General features: G+C 39.0%; 1 protein-coding gene across 2 annotated transcripts; it reads left to right on the top strand.

The window, feature by feature from the left end:
* The first annotated feature begins 51 nt into the window (after nt 1-51).
* On the top strand, nt 52-25,345 carry zgc:86598 (STKc_CK2_alpha domain-containing protein). 2 transcript variants are annotated; one of them, XM_062990242.1, is made up of 13 exons: nt 52-114; nt 7,508-7,640; nt 7,789-7,900; nt 9,419-9,520; nt 11,379-11,429; nt 11,515-11,574; nt 13,792-13,875; nt 14,548-14,658; nt 15,602-15,703; nt 16,572-16,672; nt 16,780-16,928; nt 24,769-24,858; nt 25,007-25,345. In XM_062990242.1, the coding sequence occupies exons 2-13, from the start codon at nt 7,540-7,542 to the stop codon at nt 25,123-25,125; spliced, it is 1,182 nt and encodes a 393-aa protein (XP_062846312.1). In that variant the 5' UTR covers nt 52-114; nt 7,508-7,539; the 3' UTR covers nt 25,126-25,345. The 2 variants fall into 2 exon arrangements, with proteins under 2 accessions (XP_062846312.1, XP_062846314.1); XM_062990244.1 differs by lacking the exon at nt 52-114 and adding an exon at nt 380-394.
* Nucleotides 25,346-25,793: the final 448 nt, after the last annotated feature.

Raw genomic sequence — 25,793 nt, 5'->3', positions numbered from 1 at the left:
TAGCGCCCCCACACGACGGGAGGACTTCTGCCCTCTGTTCTCCAGCTAAACCTGTTAGCCAAAGTCTTCTGTCTGCAAGAGCCGCCATACTTGTCAGCTCCAAAGATCCAGGAGGTAAGGTCTGCTGCCTGTTTAAAATATGTATCTGGTGTTTGATGCGAAATTGTAAATTCACGATAATAAGAAAATTCACGTGTTAGCAAAGTAGAACTGGTTTGTGTTGTTCCACTAGTTTTCTGCTCATTTTGCTCAATACATGATCATATAGCTGGCTAGGCTAGCAAGCTAACAAGCATTAAAGCTGTGAATTTAGTCTTTCTTCAGACCGGGAATTGTGCGGGTCTGCCAGTGGTAACGTACAAGCAGCAGCAGCAGGCAGTTGAGGCTTTTGTCGGTGGGTTCGGGTATTTTTTCTGTTGGGATCTGGTTATACTAATGGTGTGGAAGAATGTGTTTAAACAGTCTGGCTGGGCTGTGCTGTGCTGTGCTTTACTTGGTTAAGCAGACTTAGCTGCTCACTTGTTGGTAGTATTAGCCAGGTACGACCATGCAAGCTAAACGCGGTGCTATTTGGGGCATAAGGCTAAACTGTGGCTTAATGTTTAATAACTACATCGATCTAATTCCGATTTATGTTTGATGAATGACTAACCGCTGGACTGTGTCTCCAGCTGCCGTTTTTGTGTTTATTACAGCCACTGTCCTCATTCATGAGTATGAGAGTAGCTACTTAACTTCCTTTAGGAAACAAAGCCTATTTACTTCAACCATGACCAGGATAAAGCAGTTGTCTAGGAAATGTCTAAACAAATGTTAATATCTGTATTCAGACATTTAGATACAGAACGTTTTTGCAAGCTGAATAAGAAAATACGTGCTTTGCAAAATGAACTGACAGTGCAGTAAGATAATGTTACGCTTAATAATCAAAAGAATCAGAATCCAACTTTATTGGCCAAGTATGCTCACACATACAAGGAATTTGACTTTGGTTATACACATGCTAGCAGTGCACGAAAAATACAGTAAGGACAGTCTTATATACCAGAGATGTTCACAAGTCACAAAATACGAGTCCGAGTCGAGTCACGAGTCATTAGGCTAGAGTCCGAGTCGAGTCAGGAGTCTTAAGGCTAGAGTCCGAGTCAAGTCACGAGTCTTTAGACTAGAGTTCGAGTCAAGTCACGAGCCAATATAATATACACAAAACATTTATTGGAAATGTAGCCTAGAAATAAACAAATAATATGTAAGTTCAGATAAAAAACAACAGATTAGCAACTGTATTTTGCCGTTTTACTTCGTGTCTTTACTTTCCTAGGTACCAGTTAAAAGCTTAAACTGACGTTTTCTTTTCATTGCAAAATACAGCATGGCGGCCAAAATCCAAAACACAGCAAAATATCCACAACCACTGCTTACCTTAGCTTATGTTGTTCCATATACTATTACATTTATAACCGTGTGTCCCATTAGGAATATAATCTGTTATTTTGTAAATGTGTAAATTTAAAACCTCCAAACTTTTCCCGGGTTGTGAAGTAAAACACGAACTCATTAGAAAGCCAAGCAAGCGTTTCATTGACACATCATTTGTGTGGTGCTGCAATACATGCAAATAACAGCATTTCTTACTAAAAATTAAAATCAGAAGGTCTGATTGGTTCAGAAAGCGTTTTTTTTTTCAATCATTAGCGCCAATTCTGTAGGAGCATTTCATTCACATTATCTGTTACTGTGAAGTGCATTACGTATTCCACCATTTTAAGTGAGATTCATATTCAAAGGAGGGAGTAGGGAGCGACTCTTCATCACTACGCCGGAAGCTGGCTGGAACATTTAGCCATTGTGTGCGTTGCAGGTTAAGACGGCCGGAACGTTATTAGAAAGCAGAAAATGACACGATCAGAATGATGTCGGATCATAAGAAATGAATATGAAAGACTAGTGTTGTGAGTCATTACATAAGTTAAATAGGTAATTTGTAGATGTACAAGTGTCCCGAGGATTAACAGTTCTGTAGTGTTCAGTTGTTCATGAGCAAAATGGAGTGTGGAAAAAAGCTTCTCTGTAGCCTGGTCGTTCTGGTCTTTATGTGGCTGAAGCGTCGGCCTGATGGAAGGCGCCGAAACAGGTTATGGCCAGGGTGAGATGGGTCAGTGATAAAGATGGGTCATTGATTGTATGTTAAATCGACGACTGCCACACCTCCCATATTAACATACTTTAGGTAGTGAATTGCTAAAAACATGGCAATTTGGCAGTAGTAGCACAACAATTAAGGTACTGGACTAGTAATCAGAAGGTTTCTGGTTCAAGCTCAACCTCGGTCAAGCTGCCACTACTGGGAGCTTGAGCAAGGCCCTTGACCCTCAGTGGCTTAGACTGTATTTCTCACAGTTGTAAGTCAATTTGGATAAAAGTGTCTGCTAAATAATGTGAAATTTCTTAAAGGAGGAGTCATAGGCACTTATCCTTGTTTTTGTCAACATATTAAAATGTAAAATGTACACACTAAAGTTGATGGACAGGAGTCAGAATTTTGTCTTTAAAAGCCTCTGAAATACTACAGTAACCACTAAACCCTTGCTAAAGTGAGGGAGACGATAAAATGTTTAAACCCTGAAGGCCATATGCACCATGAAATATGAATATTATTTTTAGTGAGTTACATTACTTTACAGAGATACATCACATCTTTTTCATAAAACCAAATGTAATTAGTAATGGTAATGTGTTACATATTGTGGTGATTTTAACACTACTGTGACTACTAGTTTTTCTGCAGTCTGGTTGCTGTGTCCTATTTATAGCAATATATTTACCAGTTTTGTTAATAAGCTTACAATTTTGTTATTGCATGAGAATTCTGTCCATCAATTAGGTAATTTTATGTACTCATTACTCTCATGAGATATATTCTATGATAACCAATTTAAAACAGTTTAATGATAGATAGATATAGATACTTTATTTATCCCGAAGGAAATTATTGGTCTCCAGTAGCTGAACAAAAGTAAAAAGAAGAACTAATACAAATGTACAATGTGCATGTAAACAATATACAAAGTACAAGAAAGTGCAAAAAGATGTGCAATTGTGTGTTCGATTCTTTGACTTGAAATATAACTAAAAATAGCAGCAGTAGGCTATATATTCTTATTGTTATGTATTACACATACACATTATGATAATCAATATATATATATAGGTATGAATGAATATGTATGTAGTTGAAGCAGTAGTATGGATTTAACCAATATATACATGTAATTATAAATATAAGAGAGAAGGAATTATATGTAGGTATGCAATGCATATCAGTAGTGTTTAAAAGATATTTAGTAGGCTATTAAAGCTTGTGCTTTCGGTGCACTTGGTCACATAATTATCATCAATTTCTACTGTGATTAATAGATGGCAGTGGTACTAACCTACTGATTGAAAGGTTGTTTGTTAAAGCCATTGTTGAAAATTTTTTGGTAGTGGTAAGGCCCTTAACTCTCAATTGCTTGAATTCTATTAAAATTGCGATCTCTTACTCACAAAAGTAACCAGACCCTTTGTTGTGCTTTGCTTTATTTGTTCTGGAGATATATTTGAAACGTAAGTGGAGTCCACCTGTTGCAATCTGAATTGATTGGATATAGTTTGGAAAGGCACATGCCTGGATCTATAAGGCCTGCAATTTACACTGCACGCAAACTAAATATAGGATGACCGTTCATCTTGAGCTGCTCAAGCTTAAAAGGATCTGCCATGAAGGATGGGTTAAACTGGCGAAATCTAGGTGTTCAAATCTTGTAGATACACCAATCAGCCATAACATTAAAACCACCTCCTTGTTTCTACACTCACTGTCCATTTTATCAGCTCGACTTACCATATAGAAGCACTTTGTAGTTCTACAATTACTGACTGTAGTCCATCTATTTCTCTACAGAGTAGGTATTATTTGGGTGGTGGATCATTCTCAGCACTGCAGTGACACTGACATGGTGATGGTGTGTTAGTGTGTGTTGTGCTGGTATGAGTGGATAAGACACACTCATACCAACACAACACGCACTAACACACCACCACCATCATGTCACTGTCACTGCATTGTTGAGAATGATCCACCACCTAAATAATACCTGCTTTGTGGTGGTCCCGTGGGGTTCCTGACCATTGAAGAACAGAGTGAAAGCAGGGTTAAAAGGCATGCAGAGTAACAGATGGATTACAGTCAGTAAATGTAGAACCTCAAAGTGCTCCTATATGGTAAGTGGAGCTGATTAAATGGACAGTGAGTGTAGTTTTAATGTTTAATGTTTTAATGTTATGGCTGATCAGTGTATACATGACAAATAAAGGCGTTCTTCTTTTTCTATTAATCATATTGTTTATCTTGTTCTACATAACTGCTAGTTTCACTAATAAGCGTTTGGGTATTGGTAAAAAGAAATTGAGAAATTTTGCATTTCTAGTTGAAATGGAATTTATATCAATCAAACCCACTACACAAAGTTTGTAAAATGTCAAGGGGTCTGAATACTTACTTATACTACTCTATGTACTATTTAATTAATTGATTAGTTAATTAAATTTGCTGGATGCAAATATCACAAGGGCACAAAGTCAAATAACTAAGGTTTTAATAATCTGATTTCTTTTTAGTAGCACAGTAATTCTTCATATTGTATGATTAATGTGTAGAATAAATTTTGATTGATTATTCCCAGTTATTTATTCATTGTTCGTACCCTGTAAGATCAGCTGGCACCGTTCCTCTGGCTTTTTGGACACAACATGTGATATCAAGTTTTGTTGCGATACTGAATGAGACTGTTTATTCTCCAGGGTGGTTGGAAGTCAAGGTCCAGGAATTTCAGGAATTATGCTTCTGACCAGCATGTGTAGCAAAAGACAACTGTCCCTTGTGTCTGGTATTAAACTGTGTGGGATGCCCTAAAACATGATCTGTTTTTATTAATTAATTTATTTTGATGGGTTGATTTTATACACTGATCAGCCATAACATTAAAACCACCTCCTTGTTTCTACACTCACTGTCCATTTGATCAGCTCCACTTACCATATAGAAGCACGTTGTAGTTCTACAATTACTGACTGTAGTCCATCTGTTTCTCTACATACCTTTTTTAGCCTGCTTTCACCCTGTTCTTCAATGGTCAGGACCCCCCACAGCATGTACAGTGTATCACAAAAGTGAGTACACCCCTCACATTTCTGCAAATATTTCATTATATCTTTTCATGGGACAACACTATAGACATGAAACTTGGATATAACTTAGAGTAGTCAGTGTACAGCTTGTATAGGAGTGTAGATTTACTGTCTTCTGAAAATAACTCAACACACAGCCATTAATGTCTAAATAGCTGGCAACATAAGTGAGTACACCCCACAGTGAACATGTCCAAATTGTGCCCAAAGTGTCAATATTTTGTGTGACCACCATTATTATCCAGCACTGCCTTAACCCTCCTGGGCATGGAATTCACCAGAGCTGCACAGGTTGCTACTGGAATCCTCTTCCACTCCTCCATGATGACATCACGGAGCTGGTGGATGTTAGACACCTTGAACTCCTCCACCTTCCACTTGAGGATGCGCCACAGGTGCTCAATTTCAAATGTATTTGTATAGCGCTTTTTACAACAGACATCGTCTCAAAGCAGCTTTACAGAATCCAGGACCAACAGACCAAAAAAACGCTGTTGGGTTTAGTCCATCACCTTTACCTTCAGCTTCCTCAGCAAGGCAGTTGTCATCTTGGAGGTTGTGTTTGGGGTCGTTATCCTGTTGGAAAACTGCCATGAGGCCCAGTTTTTGAAGGGAGGGGATCATGCTCTGTTTCAGAATGTCACAGTACATGTTGGAATTCATGTTTCCCTCAATGAACTGCAGCTCCCCAGTGCCAGCAACACTCATGCAGCCCAAGACCATGATGCTACCACCACCATGCTTGACTGTAGGCAAGATACAGTTGTCTTGGTACTTCTCACCAGGGCGCCGCCACACATGCTGGACACCATCTGAGCCAAACAAGTTTATCTTGGTCTCGTCAGACCACAGGGCATTCCAGTAATCCATGTTCTTGGACTGCTTGTCTTCAGCAAACTGTTTGCGGGCTTTCTTGTGCGTCAGCTTCCTTCTGGGATGACGACCATGCAGACCGAGTTGATGCAGTGTGCGGCGTATGGTCTGAGCACTGACAGGCTGACCTCCCACGTCTTCAACCTCTGCAGCAATGCTGGCAGCACTCATGTGTCTATTTTTTAAAGCCAACCTCTGGATATGACGCCGAACACGTGGACTCAACTTCTTTGGTCGACCCTGGTGAAGCCTCTTCCGAGTGGAACCTGTCCTGGAAAACCGCTGTATGACCTTGGCCACCATGCTGCAGCTCAGTTTCAGGGTGTTAGCAATCTTCTTATAGCCCAGGCCATCTTTGTGGAGAGCAACAATTCTATTTCTCACATCCTCAGAGAGTTCTTTGCCATGAGGTGCCATGTTGAATATCCAGTGGCCAGTATGAGAGAATTGTACCCAAAACACCAAATTTAACAGCCCTGCTCCCCATTTACACCTGGGACCTTGACACATGACACCAGGGAGGGACAACGACACATTTGGGCACAATTTGGACATGTTCACTGTGGGGTGTACTCACTTATGTTGCCAGCTATTTAGACATTAATGGCTGTGTGTTGAGTTATTTTCAGAAGACAGTAAATCTACACTGCTATACAAGCTGTACACTGACTACTCTAAGTTATATCCAAGTTTCATGTCTATAGTGTTGTCCCATGAAAAGATATAATGAAATATTTGCAGAAATGTGAGGGGTGTACTCACTTTTGTGATACACTGTATTATTCGGGTGGTGGATCATTCTCAGCACTGCAGTGACACTGACATGGTGATGGTGTGTTAGTGTGTGGTGTGCTGGTATGAGTGGATAAGACACAGCAATGCTGATGGAGTTTTTTAAACACCTCACTGTCACGGCTGGATGTTTTTGCCTAACCAGTCAAAATGATTATTCTCTTTACCTAAATTGTTCTGTATTAGGCTCAGTGACAAACTTCGTCAGTTGCATTGACTTAGCTTAGGTACATGTACTTACCCTCTTTGTAAGTTCCACCAGCTTAAGTGTTTGTTACACTGACTATTCAGCATTTTTAGACAGTTGGGTAACAAAAAAAATCTGTCCCCTAGAAATGGCACTTTTCACACAAATGGCGGGACATCACTAATGACTTATTACCTAATGTCATTTGGCAAAGGCAACCGCTGTGCAAAATAGCTTATGACTATTCCATAAAATCTTTATATCATTCTAAAAAAATAAGATAAAAAATTAAAACCAGATGATCTAATGTATATTTCATAATTCAGTGATTATTAAAGTTGACTGTTGGATTGAATTTGAAATGTGATGCAAACTGTTGATTTTGGGGTCTAAGTCTTTTTGCAAATTTTTTTTTTTTTTTTACAGAGGACTGACAAAGGCAACACCACATCTTGATTATGTCTGGCCCAGTCTCAAGCCGATCTCGGGTTTACACAGATGTGAACACACAGAGACCCAGGGAGTACTGGGATTACGAGTCCCATGTTGTGGAGTGGGGGTAAGTTTACTTGTTCTTATTTGCAAGGCTAATGTATAGTGGGTGAAATTGCTAAGCTAGCTTTTTTTTCTTCTCAGATATACAAGATTTTTCTAGTTAATTTCACCACTTGCTGCATTTGGAACAATAACTGATTGTCTTTATTTAGGAACCAAGATGACTACCAGTTGGTCAGGAAGCTGGGTCGTGGCAAATACAGTGAAGTATTTGAAGCTATCAACATCACAAACAATGAGAAAGTAGTTGTTAAAATACTTAAAGTAAGTACCTAAGCTGTTCCTTTATCTGTTTTTGGCGTTTTCTTTTGTAGAATATTTTTTTACAAGATTGATAAACAGATACACTGATCAGTCATAACATTAAAACCACCTTTTTGTTTCTTCACTTACTGTCCATTTTATCAGCTCCACTTACCATATAGAAGCACTTTGTAGTTCTACAATTACTGACTGTAGTCTATCTGTTTCTCTACATACTTTTTTAACCTGCTTTCACCCCGTTCTTCAATGGTCCACCACAGAGCAGGTATTATTTAGGTGGTGGGTCATTCTCAGCACTGCAGTGACACTGACATGGTGGTGGTGTGTTAGTGTGTGTTGTGCTGGTGTGAGTGGATCAGACTCAGCAGCACTGATGGAGTTTTTAAACACCTCACTGTCACTGCTGGACTGAGAATAGTCCACCAACTAAAAATATATCCAGTCAACAGTGCCCTGTGGGCAGCATCCTGTGACCACTGATGAAGGTCTAGAAGATGACCAACTCAAACAGCAGCAACAGATGAGCGATCATCTCTTTCTTTACATCTACAAGGTGGACCAACGAGGTAGGAGTGTCTAATAGAGTGGACAGTGAGTGGACACGGTATTTAAAAACTCCAGCAGCGCTGCTGTGTCTGATCCACTTACACCAGCACAACACACACCAACACACCACCACCATGTCAGTGTCACTGCAGTGCTGAGAATTATCCACCACCTAAGTAAAACCTGCTCTGTAGTGGTCCTCACCATTGAAGAACAGGGTGAAAGCAGGCTTAAAAGGTATGTAGAGAAACAAATGGACTACAGTCAGTAATTGTAGAACTACAACGTGCTTATATATGGTAAGTGGAGCTGATAAAATGGACAGTGAGTGTAGAAACAAGGTGGTGGTTTTAATGTTATGGTTGATCAGTGTATATTGTTAGCATGGTATAAAAAGACATGTTCAATGATGGTCAACTTTGGCTATATTGCCCATGCTTAGTGAAATAGATTGATATTAATGAATCTTAAAATATTAAATACACATTGCTTAGGGCTTTGCCAAGAAGAGATTGCTTCGGTGTTTAATTTCAGATTACTTTAGTACTGTCTACCTCAATACCAGTGGAGACACTCTAACGTTCCATGCTTCATGAGCACTTTTGTCAAGTAAGCCTATTTGTATTGTGGGCCAAAACACTGAAAAGTAACCCAATCCTGTTGATAAGAGCCTAAATTAAAAAGGGAAGACTGATGAATTCTCTTTTTTCTTTAGCTTAACACTGTTCCAGATTAGTTCGATAACATTCTTCAAGTTGAGAGGTTTCCTTCATGCTATGTGATAAATACCTGTGAAGATTAGCCACATTCTCTTTTAATGTAGCCAGGATTTTATGTTGAGCTTCCTTTTACTGAAGACAGGATGGGGTAATAACAACACCGACGGCACCAAGATGTAATCGGTGTCTGGAATTGAAATTGCTCCTGGACTCACTCTGCATTTTCTCTCTCACTCTTTTTCTCTGTTTACAGCCTGTAAAGAAGAAGAAAATCAAGCGAGAAATAAAAATATTAGAGAACCTGCGAGGGGGCCCAAACATTATCACACTTTCAGACATAGTCAAGGATCCAGTGGTTAGTAACATAACACTCTAACAAGAACATAATACATGGGATAATGTTAAGAATGTTTTTTTTTTTCTATAAAGGCTTTGCATTTATGTGTACATTTTTTATTTTGTATTTACCCAATGATGGTCAACTTTGGCTATATTGCCCATGCTTAGTGAAATAGATTGATATTAATGAATCTTAAAATATTAAATACACATTGCATAGGGCTTTGCCAAGAAGAGATTGCTTCAGTGTTTAATTTCTTTAATACTTTAGTACTAAGCATGGGTTTTTAAATACAGCCGTTCAAATAATTCTGTGTTTGGATTTTTTTATGAAAAGATGTGGAAAGTTGCTAAAATTTTTTGCTGGCATTCGGCAACCAATGCCAAGTTTTTCGGGGCCTAGTGCAAGCACTGGCAAGGAATCTCTGCAAGAACTCCAGCTAGCTAGTAATGCCTAGTTCACACCACACGATTTTTGCCCTGCCACGATTTCGCTCGCCGACTGGTCGGCGCTAGATTTGCCGGCTCGGGAGCAACTCGGCGTTCGCTCAGCGATCGAAACTCGACTCTCAATCGCTATGTGTGAACTGCTCACCAACTCGATCTGAGAGATATCTAGCATGTCAAATATCTGGATCTGAGTCACCCAACTGGCAATGAGTGCTATGTCGAATAGCCAATGAGAACACAAGATACAGTGTGAGGGGAAACGCAGGGGAGGAGTTGTAAAAAGGTGGGACAGGGGCATAATATAGTTTATATCAGAATACATCGGTACACACACAAGCTTTACAGAATTTCTGACCTTATCATTATCTACAAAACATAACACCAACGTTGCATTACAAAAAATATTTATTAATCTCCAACTCACTATAGAACAATACATGCTGGTCGCGTTGCCAAATCCACTCAGATTCATTAATTTTTTCTCTTTGATTTTATGCTGCACATCAGCATACAAACTTCGATCGCTCGCTACTTGTTGACGTGCATTTTTGGTATCATTAAACCCCTCGTCACTTCTCGCGTTTGTTTTCGTGACAAAACGTAGTTCGGGAGACCAGAAAAGCTTGTCTGCAATTCCAGTTGGTGATAGATCATGTAGTGTGAAACCCCCTATCACTGATCAGTCGTGTAGTGTGAAAGCCACACCGACTTAAAAGACTCCCGATTACAAGAGGTCCAGTTTTGTAGTGTGAACTGTACAGCAACCTGACGACTTGGAAAGTTGTGTAGTGTGAACTTGGCATAAGCTGAGCAGCCAAACTAGTCAGTGAATAAATCAGTGACGAGTTAAAGATGACAATTCTTTGAAAAGAAAAAAAAAAATATATATATATTTATTTATTTATTTGGCCACTACTATATACATTTAGAGAATTTCATGATGTAACTTGAGACTATGTTAAAGTGTTTGTACTTGTTAAGTAGCTAAGCACAATGAAAATTCAAATTTCATATTTCATACTGCTTAATGAGTTAGTTAGCTACTAACACAGTAACTGATGTACTTCTACGTACTATTTAGCACAGTTGTAAGTGGTTTAGGACAATGTCAGAAATAAAAGGTGTCACTTCAAGCACTTGGGCTAGCATGATGTTATAGAAAAAGGATATTGGTTGTTTTTTCAACTTGTGTAATTATCAATGTATATATTCTGGAATGTTCATGATGGTACATATGGTGAAAGGTTGTAAGACCAATTTATCTTTTTAAACATAAAAAACTAAGCTACTAAACTAGGTATTACATTTTATGGTTTATAATAACCAGTTTGGAGACTGGTGTTTCAGTTTGTAAAATGAACATGTAAATGTGTATGGATTGCTGTATTTCTTAAAACTGACCTTTTTCTCTTTTCTCTCTCAAGTCTCGAACACCTGCTCTGGTTTTTGAACACATTAACAACACAGACTTTAAGGTAAAATTAAGCCGTGTTTTCTAATATGCAATTTAACTCTAATAACATTAACCTGAATTTAGCTTTTTCTTTCCTTTTTGTACAGCAATTATATCAGACACTATCAGATTATGACATCCGATTTTACATGTTTGAGATCTTAAAGGTACGTATGTTTGTACTTGCACATGTAACTGCTGTGATTAAAAAACTGTCTTATAATTACAAACCCCATTTCCAGAAAAGTTGTGGCATTTAAAAAAAAAAAAAATCTTTATTTAACTTATAAAAGTAGAAAGACAAGATTTACAATGTTTTCACTGATCAACTTCATTGTAGTTTGTAAATAAAAACACATTTAGTATTTGATGACTGCAACACGGTTTTTAAATTACATCGGTTAACAAGCAGCTGGTGAATTGCTAACAGGTGAGGAAATCATGACTGAGTGTAAAAGAAGGATCTAGGAGGATCGGTCTTTTTTCAAGCAGTGATGGGTCGTGGCTCACCAAACTTCATATAAGAATTGCCAGTCAGTTCAAAAAGAACAAACCACTGTTGAATGTCTGTGACCTTGGAGCTCTTAGACACACCACTGCTTAAGAAACGGTTATGCTACTGTGGGAAATGCAGCCACATGGGCTCTGGAGTACTTAACACAGTCCACCTGGGCAGCACAGTGGCTCGGTGGGTAGCACTGTCGCCTCACAACAAGAAGGTCCTGGGTTAGATTCCCAGGTGGAGCGGTCCGGGTCCCCTCTGCATGGAGTTTGCATGTTTGTGTGGGTTTCCTCCGGGTGCTCTGGTTTCCTTTCGTAGTCCAAAGACATGCAAGTGAAGTGAATTGGAGATATTAAATTGTTCATGAATGTGTTTGACATTAAAAACTTGAACTGATGATCTTGTGTAACTACCTGTCCTGTCATGAATGTAACCAAAGTGTGTAAAACATGACGTTAAAATTCTAATGAATAATAACGTAATAATAACACAGTACACCACTGCATCAAGATATATAAGCCCAAACTATTACACATAGAGAAAAGACATTAGTTTTATTCAGAAACACTTCTGAGTTCTCTGGGTCTGAGCTTATATCAGATGGTCTGAAAGACATTGGAAATGTGTGCTGTGGTCAGATGAGTTCACAGTTCAGTTTGTTTTTGGGAAGAACGAACGCCAAAGATGGAAAGAACCGTCCAGACTTATCAGTGTAAGGTGCAAAAGCCAACTTCTGTCATGGTATGGCAGTGCATCACTGCTCATGGCATGGGTGACTTGCATATGTGTGAAGGTACTGTTGATATTGAGGCATATAGTGGGATTTTAGAGAGACATATGATGCTATCAAAGCGACATCTTTTCCTGAGAAGTCCATAATTTTTTTAGCAAGACTGTGCCATGCCTCATTTTGTTTTACAGCGGTGTGGCTTGACTGGCCTCCCTGACCCTTATTGAAAACGTATAGTGCAGCACGAGGACGAGAGTAGGACAAGAGTGACCACGGGCTGTTCAGTAGCTTGAGTAGTAGTCTCGTATCAAGCATAAATACACAAAAATTCGCTATACTGCAAATAGTGTCCTTAGTTCCCAAACTATTAAAAAGTCTCAGTAAGTCACTGAGTAAACACGCTTCTGCCCCAGCTTTTTCGGAGTGTATTTCATGCATCAAATTCTACGTGTTTATATTAACAAAATACAATGAAGATGATCTGTAAAAATATTGATAATTTCTTTTTTATTATTTTTTAAGTAAATTACCTCTTCTAACTGCATTTACAAAATGTCTTAACTTTTCTGGAAATGGGGTTTGTAAATACCTCTGTCATTAGTAGGGATATAACGATGCACCACAAGACAGTTAAAAATTGGTGTACATGTGCCACGATTTGAATTGGTTATTCATTTGAGATGAATCGTTATTCACTTCAAACAGCAGTGGGTGCTGGTGCTTTTTATTTATTTATTTTTTTTCCTTTTATTTATTTATTTTTTTTAAACACAAAAAGTGAAAGAGTGAAAAGAGTTGCATAGTTTGCACCTACCTCAGAAATAAAAGGGCATTCGTTATTTAGATAAATAACAGATAAGCACAAATACAGTAATTTATTTTATTTTAAAAAGAAATAATAAAAGGAAACTTTGTCATAATTTGTCTTCAATTTCATTTTGTTTATAAAATCGGAAATAAATCGTATTGTGAACCCAGTATTGTTAATCGTATCGCATCGTGGGTAGAGTGTATCGTTACATCCCTAGTCATTAGCATGCACAATTGCACACATACAACATCATCACCATTTGCATTTATGGTGATTGTTAAAAGGGCTGTACTTTTAAACTTTACCTTTATGACTTGTGTATTTGTCTGTATTTTTCTTAGGCCTTGGACTACTGCCACAGTATGGGAATCATGCACAGAGATGTCAAGCCTCACAACGTCATGATTGATCATGAGCACAGAAAGGTATTGGCTTGCATGACTAAAAACATTACTAGGTACAATACGATTCTTGTCTTTCCACTCAACCAGAACAGGGCTTACATACCTTGTGTTTACAAATATAGTAAATGGACTATATGTTTATGTAATACTTGGTCTGTACAAACTGGCAAAATTTCTTGTCATATGTTTTTTTTAACCTAGAAACACTGCAGGAAGCACTCTCTAATACTCTCTCTCATTATGGATGAAAGTTTTGCCAATCTTTTTATTAAAAACTGTAATATAGCAAACCGCCTTTGATTAAAGTTGAGTTTTTTTTTTCTAGCTGTGAAATACAGTATATAGGTTCGATCCCCAAACTCTGTGTGGAGTTTGCATGTTCTCCCCGTGTCTGCGTGGGTTTCCTCCAGGTGCTCCGGTTTCCTCCCACAGTCCAAAGACATGCAAGTGCGTTGAATTGGAGATACAAAATTGTCCTTGTGAACTGATTAATCTTGTGTAATGAGTAACTACCGTTTCTGTCATGAATGTAACCAAAGTGTAAAACATGACGTTAAATTCCTAATAAACAAACAAACAAGATGTAAAATTTATCCTATAGAACAACTAAACAAAATAGAACCGAAGTCTTATAAGTTGTTGAAAATCCCATGGTTCTTAATGACCACAATAATGTGCTGTTTGGTGCTTCAGCTTCGTCTGATAGACTGGGGTTTGGCAGAGTTCTACCATCCAAGTCAGGAGTACAATGTTAGGGTGGCGTCCAGATACTTTAAAGGACCTGAACTGCTTGTCGACTACCAGGTTAGTGTGATGTTATTTTCAATAATTATTTTGTAAGTGCTATTAAAAATTAATCTGGTGTAATTTGGCTAAAACATGCCATGGAAGTTTGTATCTAGGTACTGTAAAAATGGAGTGGATGCAGTAGAAATCCAAACAGTTTAACCCCACATGCAGAGCGAGATGCACAAAAGCTATATATGCTTTAGGTTCAGATTCCAGTGATGCATGCAGTCCACTAGAGTTGGTGTACATGTGAATAACTTTTTGAAATAATGTTTGTTAAAAAAAAATAAAGTTAAGGCAGCTCAGGTGGTGCAGCGGTAAAAACACACACTAGCACACCAGAGCTGGGATCTCGAATACATCGTATCGAGTCTCAGCTCTGCCTGCCGGTTCCACATGAACAACGATTGGCCTGTTGTTCATATAGGGGTGGGGTATTGAGCTAGATAGGGACTCTCTCAACTATGACCTCTGCTGGCTGATTGATTGCGCCTGCACAGAGACGGGGAGAGAGTGCGGATCAGAGTGTGTCTCTCCGTATGCAGAGCTGATCCACAGCTGATCTTGTCTAGTGTAGGTGATGCATAAGACTGCTGCCCACATGTCGAAGGGGGCGTGGGTTAGCTTCGTTCTCCTCAATCGGAGCCGGCATTAGTGGAGAGGAAGCATGACGCAATTGGGCAATTGGACACGCTAAAAGTTGGGAGAAAATGCACAAAACAAATATAAATTGCTTTTTTCATGCCTTGCTAAAAATAAAAACACAGGGGAAAAAATTACTTAGGTTATAATGTGCCACAGGGTTAAATATTATTGTTTATTGTTTATTATTATTATTATTATTATTATTATTAAACAAAAATATTTGGCGCATCTTACATTTTTTATTCAAATAATGTATTGGTATTTTATATATGTCATATATAATGTTTGAAACATGAACTGTTTTCTGTCTCAGATGTATGACTATAGTTTAGACATGTGGAGTTTAGGGTGCATGCTTGCCAGTATGATCTTCAGAAAAGAACCCTTCTTCCATGGACATGACAACTATGATCAGGTGAGTTGCCCATGATGGTGTAAAAACACTGACTATTTCCCCAAAGCTCAAGTAAGAGCTATTTTAATTGTTATCTAATTTTAAGCATGTGGACAGTTGTAGCGTAGTGGTTAAGGTACTGGACTAGTAAGCAGAAGGTCACTGGTTCAAACCCTACCCCTGCCAGGTTGCCACTGTTTGGCCCTTGAGCAAGGCCCTTAACCCTCAATTGCTTAGACTATAAGTCGCTTTGGATAAAAGAGTCTGCTTAATGCCGAAAATATAAATGTAAATGTGGACTGGACTGCATGACTAATTATATTCTCACTCTCAAGGATTTAATACAGGTGCAAGAAACATCACTAACCTTCCATATATGGAGTGTAACACTCAAAACAGAAAATCAGGAAGATCTGAAAGCACCTATAAGAAAATCTTAAAGAACAGAGTCAAAAGACTGGACTGGACTGTCATTTGAAAATAGTAATAGTTAAATAGTAAAAAAGTAGACCAGGTAGATTTTAGAACTTTAGATCTGCTCATATCTGCTGCATTTAATGTGTACTATAATGGTTATGAAAAAACCACTGTCATGCACATTTTTGGGGGGTGGTCCAGTTGTTTTGGCTGATTGGTCTAGTGTACATTAGTCCTAATGGTTTGACTGTACTAGCTGTTATGAAGAATCTAGGCCCCACATTTTATCTTTTTTTCTATTGGGATTTTAACTTAATGTGAAAACTTTAAGCTATTTTTGTATTTAACAAAGCTAAATTATTTGTGCCTAGGTATGTTTTTAATATTTTGATGGTTGCTATAAGTTCCTACTTTCGTTATAGTAATGGTTGCTTCTGCTTCCTAGTTTTTGACATAAGTATTGTTTTAACAGCTTGTACGAATTGCCAAAGTACTGGGCACAGAAGATCTATATGACTACATTGACAAATACAACATAGAGCTTGATCAACGATTCAATGACATCTTGGGCAGGTAAAACTTATATGTTGGAAGTTTACACTGTATATAAATAAGATTTTATTTATTTATTATGTACAGGTTATTTGATTTACATTTTCTACACTATTCCCTTTTTGTAGACATTCCAGGAAAAGGTGGGAGAGATTTGTGCACAGTGAGAACCAGCATCTGGTCAGTACTGAAGCCCTGGATTTTCTGGACAAACTCCTGCGCTATGACCACCAAGCTCGCCTCACTGCCCGGGAAGCAATGGAGCATCCATATTTCTGTGAGTCAAAACAGTGATATGCTGTGATATGCTCATTATTCAAATTATAAACACATAATATACAGGGGTTGGACAAAATAACTGAAACACCTGTCATTTTAGTGTGGGAGGTTTCATGGCTAAATTGGACCAGTCTGGTGGCCAATCTTCATTAATTGCACATTGCACCAGTAAGAGCAGAGTGTGAAGGTTCAATTAGCAGGGTAAGAGCACAGTTTTGCTCAAAATATTGCAATGCACACAACATTATTTACATTTACATTTACATTTTCAGCATTTAGCAGACGCTTTTATCCAAAGCGACTTACACAATGAGCAACTGAGGGTTAAGGGCCTTGCTCAGGGACCCAACAGTGGCAACTTGGTGGTGGCGAGGCTTGAACCGGCAACCTTCTGTTTACTAGTCCAGTACCTTAACCACTGAGCTATCACTGGCACATTATGGGTGACATACCAGAGTTCAAAAGAGGACAAATTGTTGGTGCACGTCTTGCTGGCGCATCTGTGACCAAGACAGCAAGTCTTTGTGATGTATCAAGAGCCACGGTATCCAGGGTAATGTCAACATACCACCAAGAAGGACAAACCACATCCAACAGGATTAACTGTGGACGCAAGAGGAAGCTGTCTGAAAGGGATGTTGGATTGTATCCAAAAAACATAAAACCACGGCTGCCCAAATCACGGCAGAATTAAATGTGCACCTCAACTCTCCTGTTTCCACCAGAACTGTCCGTCGGGAGCTCCACAGGGTCAATATACACGGCCGGGCTGCTATAGCCAAACCTTTGGTCACTCGTGCCAATGCCAAACGTCGGTTTCAATGGTGCAAGGAGCGCAAATCTTGGGCTGTGGACAATGTGAAACATGTATTGTTCTCTGATGAGTCCACCTTTACATCCGGGAGAGTTACGGTGTGGAGAAGCCCCAAAGAAGCGTACCACCCAGACTGTTGCATGCCCAGAGTGAAGCATGGGGGTGGATCAGTGATGGTTTGGGCTGCCATATCATGGCATTCCCTTGGCCCAATACTTGTGCTAGATGGGCGCGTCACTGCCAAGGACTACCGAACCATTCTGGAGGACCATGTGCATCCAATGGCGGTGCCGTGTATCAGGATGACAATGCACCAATACACACAGCAAGACTGGTGAAAGATTGGTTTGATGAACATGAAAGTGAAGTTGAACATCTCCCATGGCCTGCACAGTCACCAGATCTAAATATTATTGAGCCACTTTGGGGTGTTTTGGAGAAGCGAGTCAGGAAACGTTTTACTCCACCAGCATCACGTAGTGACCTGGCCACTATCCTGCAAGAAGAATGGCTTAAAATCCCTCTGACCACTGTGCAGGACTTGTATATGCCATTTCCAAGACGAATTGACGCTGTATTGGCCGCAAAAGGAGGCCCTACACCATACTAATAAATTATTGTGGTCTAAAACCAGGTGTTTCAGTTATTTTGTCCAACCCCTGTAGGTACTACATTAACAAAGCAGCACTATATATAGTACTGTGCAAAAGTCTTAGGCCACCAATAGATTTGTTGTTTTAGCAATGGTATAATGACCATATATAATTATTCCTAAGTTTCTTTATTAGACTACTTCTGGCTGGGCTGAGCGGCCACATGAACAAAAATTGGCCTGTTGTTTAGATAGGGGTGGGATATAAAAGCCGGACAGGGACTCTCTCATAACTAATACAATTACGACCTCTGCTGGTTGATTGATGGCACCTGCACAGAGACGGGAAAAGAGTGTTGTTAGGGTGTGTCTCTCTGTACACAGTGCTGATCCGCATTGCACTCATTAAAGTGTAGGTGACAAAATGCTTTATCAGCATTTCTGTGTCTTATCCACCCATACCAGCACAACACACACTAACACACCACCACCATGTCAATGTCACTGCAGTGCTGAGAATGACCCACCACCTAAATAATACCTGCTCTGTAGTGGTCCTGACCATTGAAGAACAGGGTGAAAGCAGGCAAACAAAGCATGCAGAGAAACAAATGGACTACGGTCAGTAATTGTTGAACTACAAAGTGCTTCTATATGGTAAGTGGAGCTGATAAAATATATACAGGTCCTTCTCAAAAAATTAGCATATTGTGATAAAGTTCATTATTTTCCATAATGTAATGATAAAAATTAAACTTTCATATATTTTAGATTCATTGCACACCAACTGAAATATTTCAGGTCTTTTATTGTTTTAATACTGATGATTTTGGCATACAGCTCATGAAAACCCAAAATCTCAAAAAATTAGCATATTTCATCCGACCAATAAAAGAAAAGTGTTTTTAATACCAAAAAAGTCAACCTTCAAATAATTATGTTCAGTTATGCACTCAATACTTGGTCGGGAATCCTTTTACAGAAATGACTGCTTCAATGCGGCGTGGCATGGAGGCAATCAGCCTGTGGCACTGCTGAGGTGTTATGGAGGCCCAGGATGCTTCGATAGCGGCCTTAAGCTCATCCAGAGTGTTGGGTCTTGTGTCTCTCAACTTTCTCTTCACAATATCCCACAGATTCTCTATGGGGTTCAGGTCAGGAGAGTTGGCAGGCCAATTGAGCACAGTAATACCATGGTCAGTAAACCATTCACCAGTGGTTTTGGCACTGTGAGCAGGTGCCAGGTCGTGCTGAAAAATGAAATCTTCATCTCCACAAAGCTTTTCAGCAGATGGAAGCATGAAGTGCTCCAAAATCTCCTGATAGCTAGCTGCATTGACCCTGCCCTTGATAAAACACAGTGGACCAACACCAGCAGCTGACATGGCACCCCAGACCATCACTGACTGTGGGTACTTGACACTGGACTTCAGGCATTTTGGCATTTCCTTCTCCCCAGTCTTCCTCCAGACTCTGGCACCTTGATTTCCGAAAACAGTACTTTGGACCACTGAGCAACAGTCCAGTGCTGCTTCTCTGTAGCCCAGGTCAGGCGCTTCTGCCGCTGTTTCTGGTTCAAAAGTGGCTTGACCTGGGGAATGTGGCACCTGTAGCCCATTTCCTGCACACGCCTGTGCACGGTGGCTCTGGATGTTTCTACTCCAGACTCAGTCCACTGCTTCCGCAGGTCCCCCAAGGTCTGGAATCGGCCCTTCTCCACAATCTTCCTCAGGGTCCGGTCACCTCTTCTCGTTGTGCAGCGTTTTCTGCCACACTTTTTCCTTCCCACAGACTTCCCACTGAGGTGCCTTGATACAGCACTCTGGGAACAGCCTATTCGTTCAGAAATTTCTTTCTGTGTCTTACCCTCTTGCTTGAGGGTGTCAATGATGGCCTTCTGGACAGCAGTCAGGTCGGCAGTCTTACCCATGATTGCAGTTTTGAGTAATGAACCAGGCTGGGAGTTTTTAAAAGCCTCAGGAATCTTTTGCAGGTGTTTAGAGTTAATTCGTTGATTCAGATGATTAGGTTAATAGCTCGTTTAGAGAACCTTTTCATGATATGCTAATTTTTTGAGATAGGAATTTTGGGTTTTCATGAGCTGTATGCCAAAATCATCAGTATTAAAACAATAAAAGACCTGAAATATTTCAGTTGGTGTGCAATGAATCTAAAATATATAAAAGTTAAATTTTTATCATTACATTATGGAAAATAATGAACTTTATCACAATATGCTAATTTTTTGAGAAGGACCTGTATATACAGATCAGCCATAACTTTAAAACCACCTCCTTGTTTCTACACACACTGTCCTTTTTATCAGCTCCACTTACCATATAGAAGCACTTTGTAGTTCTACAATTACTGACTGTAATCCATCTGTTTCTCTACATACCTTTGTTAGCTCCTTTCACCCTGTTCTTCAATGGTCAGGACCTCCACAGAGCAGGTATTATTTAGGTGGTGGATGATTCTCATCACTGCAGTGACACTGACATGGTGGTGGTGTGTTAGTGTGTGTTGTGCTGGTATGAGTGGATCAGACACAGCAGCGCTGCTGGAGTTTTTAAATACCGTGTCCACTCACTGTCCCCTCTATTAGACACTCCTACCTAGTTGGTCCACCTTGTAGATGTAAAGTCAGAGCCGATCGCTCATCTGTTGCTGTTCGAGTCGGTCATCTTCTAGACTTTCATCAGTGGTCACAGGACGCTGCCCACAGGGTGCTGTTGGCTGGATATTTTTGTTTGGTGGACTATTCTCAGCCCAGCAGTAACAGTGAGGTGTTTAAAAACTCCAGCAGCGCTGCTGTGTCTGATCCACTCTAGGGCTGGGCGATTTTGCCAAAAAAAAAAAATCTCGATTATTTAAAAATTATACCCGATTGTCGATTACGATTTCGATTTTTTTTGTTCTTGTATAATGCAATTAAAATAAGACTCAAATTAATTTTTTTGCATTGTAATTAAAGGCTGCAGACGTGCAAAAATAGTAACAGCACCACCACCTATAATTATCCTTTTAAGGGACTCAAACTTTATAACAATAACGATATCACAATAATTAACAATAATTAAAACAAAATAGATCTAAATTATCTATATCCTTATCTATCTATATCTAAGAATAGCTCACAAACAACTTTTATTTTAAATAATGTTCAGCAGAACCTCCTTACATTAGGAAAAAAACTACAAAAAGTTCTTTACAGGTTTCTTAAAAGGAACACGAGCCTGTACTGTGCTGTTTCCACCACTGAGTGAGTCTGTATCAGTATCTACACTGGGGGGGCATCAAGTGATCACTCAGCTCAGCTTTGATTTTGTCCTCTTGTGATTTGGGGGGTGGATACAACATTTTAAACATTTAAGGATGTGTAATGTGTCATTTTAGTCCCATAAAACTTTCAAACTGTATTAACCACTATTATGTGTCGTAGAATGATTCGATTCTATTGAACGGCCCTTTAAGCCAAAATAAAGGAACCGATTCGCGCATTTGGGGAGTCGTTACATACATACGGCTCTTTAAAAGGAACCGAGACAAAAGATCCGACCCCCTATCGCAGAATTCACTGCAGCAGTTTCCCAGACGCAATTTTTTTACTCAGTAACGGATGTGATTTAAAATGTAGCGAATTACAATTCTTAGTACAAAACGTACTTAAGTAAAAGTAAAATTACAGGCTGTAAAATCTACTTTAAAAAGTACAAGTACACAAAAAAAACGACTCAATTACAGTAACGCGAGTAAATGTAATTCGTTATTTTCCAGCCAATCCTGATCGCGCTCATCGGCTCCGTATTTTGATTCAGTTCATCGGTGTTTGATTCAGTGAATCTTAATTAAACTCTTCTGTTTGTGTCTTGTTTTGCCGATCGTGTTTGCGCTCCTTATTACTGAATCTAACCGTTACCGTGTATAATCCTTGTTGTCTTCCGTTTACTGTTTTGGTTTTCGCTGGTTTTGAACTGTACCTGATTTTGTACACTGTTTTCGCCCTTTTTATATTAAACTTTTCCTGATTTATATTTCGTGGGCGTCTGGTCAGTTTCTGCTTCGTGACATGTTGGTATTTTAATTAAAATATAAAGTATGTAAACAATCGCGATTGCCACATTCTAACATCGGGTGAAAACGTTCATGCGAATTAACCGAATTAATCGTGAAAATCGCCCAGCCCTAATCCACTCATACCAGCACAACACACACTAACACACCACCACCATGTCAGTGTCACTGCAGTGCTGAGAATGATCCACCACCTATATATATATATATACAGTGTATCACAAAAGTGAGTACACCCCTCACATTTCTGCAAATATTTTATTATATCTTTTCATGGGACAACACTATAGACATGAAACTTGGATATAACTTAGAGTAGTCAGTGTACAGCTTGTATAGCAGTGTAGATTTACTGTCTTCTGAAAATAACTCAACACACAGCCATTAATGTCTAAATAGCTGGCAACATAAGTGAGTACCCCCCACAGTGAACATGTCCAAATTGTGCCCAAAGTGTCAATATTTTGTGTGACCACCATTATTATCCAGCACTGCCTTAACCCTCCTGGGCATGGAATTCACCAGAGCTGCACAGGTTGCTACTGGAATCCTCTTCCACTCCTCCATGATGACATCACGGAGCTGGTGGATGTTAGACACCTTGAACTCCTCCACCTTCCTCTTGAGGATGCGCCACAGGTGCTCAATTGGGTTTAGTCCATCACCTTTACCTTCAGCTTCCTCAGCAAGGCAGTTGTCATCTTGGAGGTTGTGTTTGGGGTCGTTATCCTGTTGGAAAACTGCCATGAGGCCCAGTTTTCGAAGGGAGGGGATCATGCTCTGTTTCAGAATGTCACAGTACATGTTGGAATTCATGTTTCCCTCAATGAACTGCAGCTCCCCAGTGCCAGCAACACTCATGCAGCCCAAGACCATGATGCTACCACCACCATGCTTGACTGTAGGCAAGATACAGTTGTCTTGGTACTTCTCACCAGGGCGCCGCCACACATGCTGGACACCATCTGAGCCAAACAAGTTTATCTTGGTCTCGTCAGACTACAGGGCATTCCAGTAATCCATGTTCTTGGACTGCTTGTCTTCAGCAAACTGTTTGCGGGCTTTCTTGTGCGTCAGCTTCCTTCTGGGATGACGACCATGCAGACCGAGTTGATGCAGTGTGCGGCGTATGGTCTGAGCACTGACAGGCTGACCTCCCATGTCTTCAACCTCTGCAGCAATGCTGGCAGCACTCATGTGTCTATTTTTTAAAGCCAACCTCTGGATATGACGCCGAACACGTGGACTCAACTTCTTTGGTCGACCCTGGCGAAGCCTGTTCCGAGTGGAACCTGTCCTGGAAAACCGCTGTATGACCTTGGCCACCATGCTGTAGCTCAGTTTCAGGGTGTTAGCAATCTTCTTATAGCCCAGGCCATCTTTGTGGAGAGCAACAATTCTATTTCTCACATCCTGAGAGAGTTCTTTGCCATGAGGTGCCATGTTGAATATCCAGTGGCCAGTATGACAGAATTGTACCCAAAACACCAAATTTAACAGCCCTGCTCCCCATTTACACCTGGGACCTTGACACATGACACCAGGGAGGGACAACGACACATTTGGGCACAATTTGGACATGTTCACTGTGGGGTGTACTCACTTATGTTGCCAGCTATTTAGACATTAATGGCTGTGTGTTGAGTTATTTTCAGAAGACAGTAAATCTACACTGCTATACAAGCTGTACACTGACTACTCTAAGTTATATCCAAGTTTCATGTCTATAGTGTTGTCCCATGAAAAGATATAATGAAATATTTGCAGAAATGTGAGGGGTGTACTCACTTTTGTGATACACTGTGTATATATATATATACAGATAAAACAGAATGTTTATTAAAACATTAATAAAACAGATTCTACAGTTACAAATTTGTTGACAAATGAAATTAAGTGTTTTAATTTTATATATAATTTTAATTTAATTTAATTTAATTTATATATATATATATATATATATATATATATATATATAAATTAAATTAAATTAAAATTATATATAAAATTAAAACACTTAATTTCATTTGTCAACAAATTTGTAACTGTAGAATCTGTTTTATTAATTTATGCATCAGATCAATCATCAAATATGGAATATCAAACCAATTTTCCATCTGTTCAGTTATCTTTTTAAACCAGTGTGTCTGTTTAATTAGACTTATTCTGTTAAGTATCTGAATAAGACTATTTTTATGATTATTAAAATAACACATGTGGCTAAGGAATGACAGTTAAGCTAGCTGTTATGTGAGTACCTATCCTCTTCAACTGCACTCTAAAACTTCAATTGTATCATTCCTCGTATTTCATCCAAAGCTAATATGTTTGCAATTGTTACTTAATGCTGTCTTTCAGATCCCATAGTAAAAGATCAAGCAAGAATGAACTCCACATCAGGTCTTTCCACTGGCTCCACTCCTGTAAGCACCTCCAGCATGATGACTGGTGAGACTTCTAAAACATGTTTAAATTCTTTTAATTAGTAGATGTACATAACCCTATCCAATCACCTTTGCACTGCCTGTTGAACTGATTCAGTCCTGTTCAGTCTTCTATCAGTTTTCTATCATCTTTTTTGTATCTGCTCTTTTAGGAGGCTTCACATCCATGTCGTCATCACAAGCCATGCCCAACATGGCTGCATCACCAGTCATCTCCTCCCCCAATGCTTTGGCCACACAGGTTTCAGCAACTGCTGGGGTGCAGCCTTGATCATGATTCACTCATCTTAGTTTCCTGACCTCATTTTTACATTGTCTGTAAAGAATTAATAAAAGACAAATTTGGATTTGTTTTCTTTTTTCCTTTATTTGTTTACATTCAGTAATTATGTATTAATAATCGGACACTCACAAAATTCTACATGTAAAAATGTAGCTGCATTCTTTTATTATTATTAGAGAAGCAACTACACTGTAGAAATTCAGGAAAATGGATAATAAAATGTATTTTATATGTCCCTAAATGTTTGTGGTGTTTTTATTTTAAACTTCTGAAAATCTTTTATGAAAATCCCTATTTTATGACTATACATTATTTAAAAAATAAGTGCAGAAGGCACATGCACTACATGCTTCAAATTATAAATTCAATACCTCTGCTCTAATTCTGCAAAATTGTACATTTACCTAATAATAATAATAATAATCTGACATTATAGAAAGGCTGTGGAGAATGAGGCGTAGATAAGGCATGTACTGTATATCCATTTAAAATTAAATCCACAACAAGGTTGCAAGACATTAAAGGGTCTAATTTTTTTTCTAAATCCATTGTATTTCATTGACTACTTCTGAAGTAAGAAAATTAAAAAAAAAATACTATGGATAATTCACACTAATATAGATAATTAACGCTAACATTAACAAAAGTAGAAGTTG

Source organism: Trichomycterus rosablanca, chromosome 2 (genome assembly GCF_030014385.1).
Source record: "Trichomycterus rosablanca isolate fTriRos1 chromosome 2, fTriRos1.hap1, whole genome shotgun sequence".
NCBI classification, from domain to species: domain Eukaryota; kingdom Metazoa; phylum Chordata; class Actinopteri; order Siluriformes; family Trichomycteridae; genus Trichomycterus; species Trichomycterus rosablanca.
This window is presented reverse-complemented; position numbering and strand designations above follow the sequence as displayed.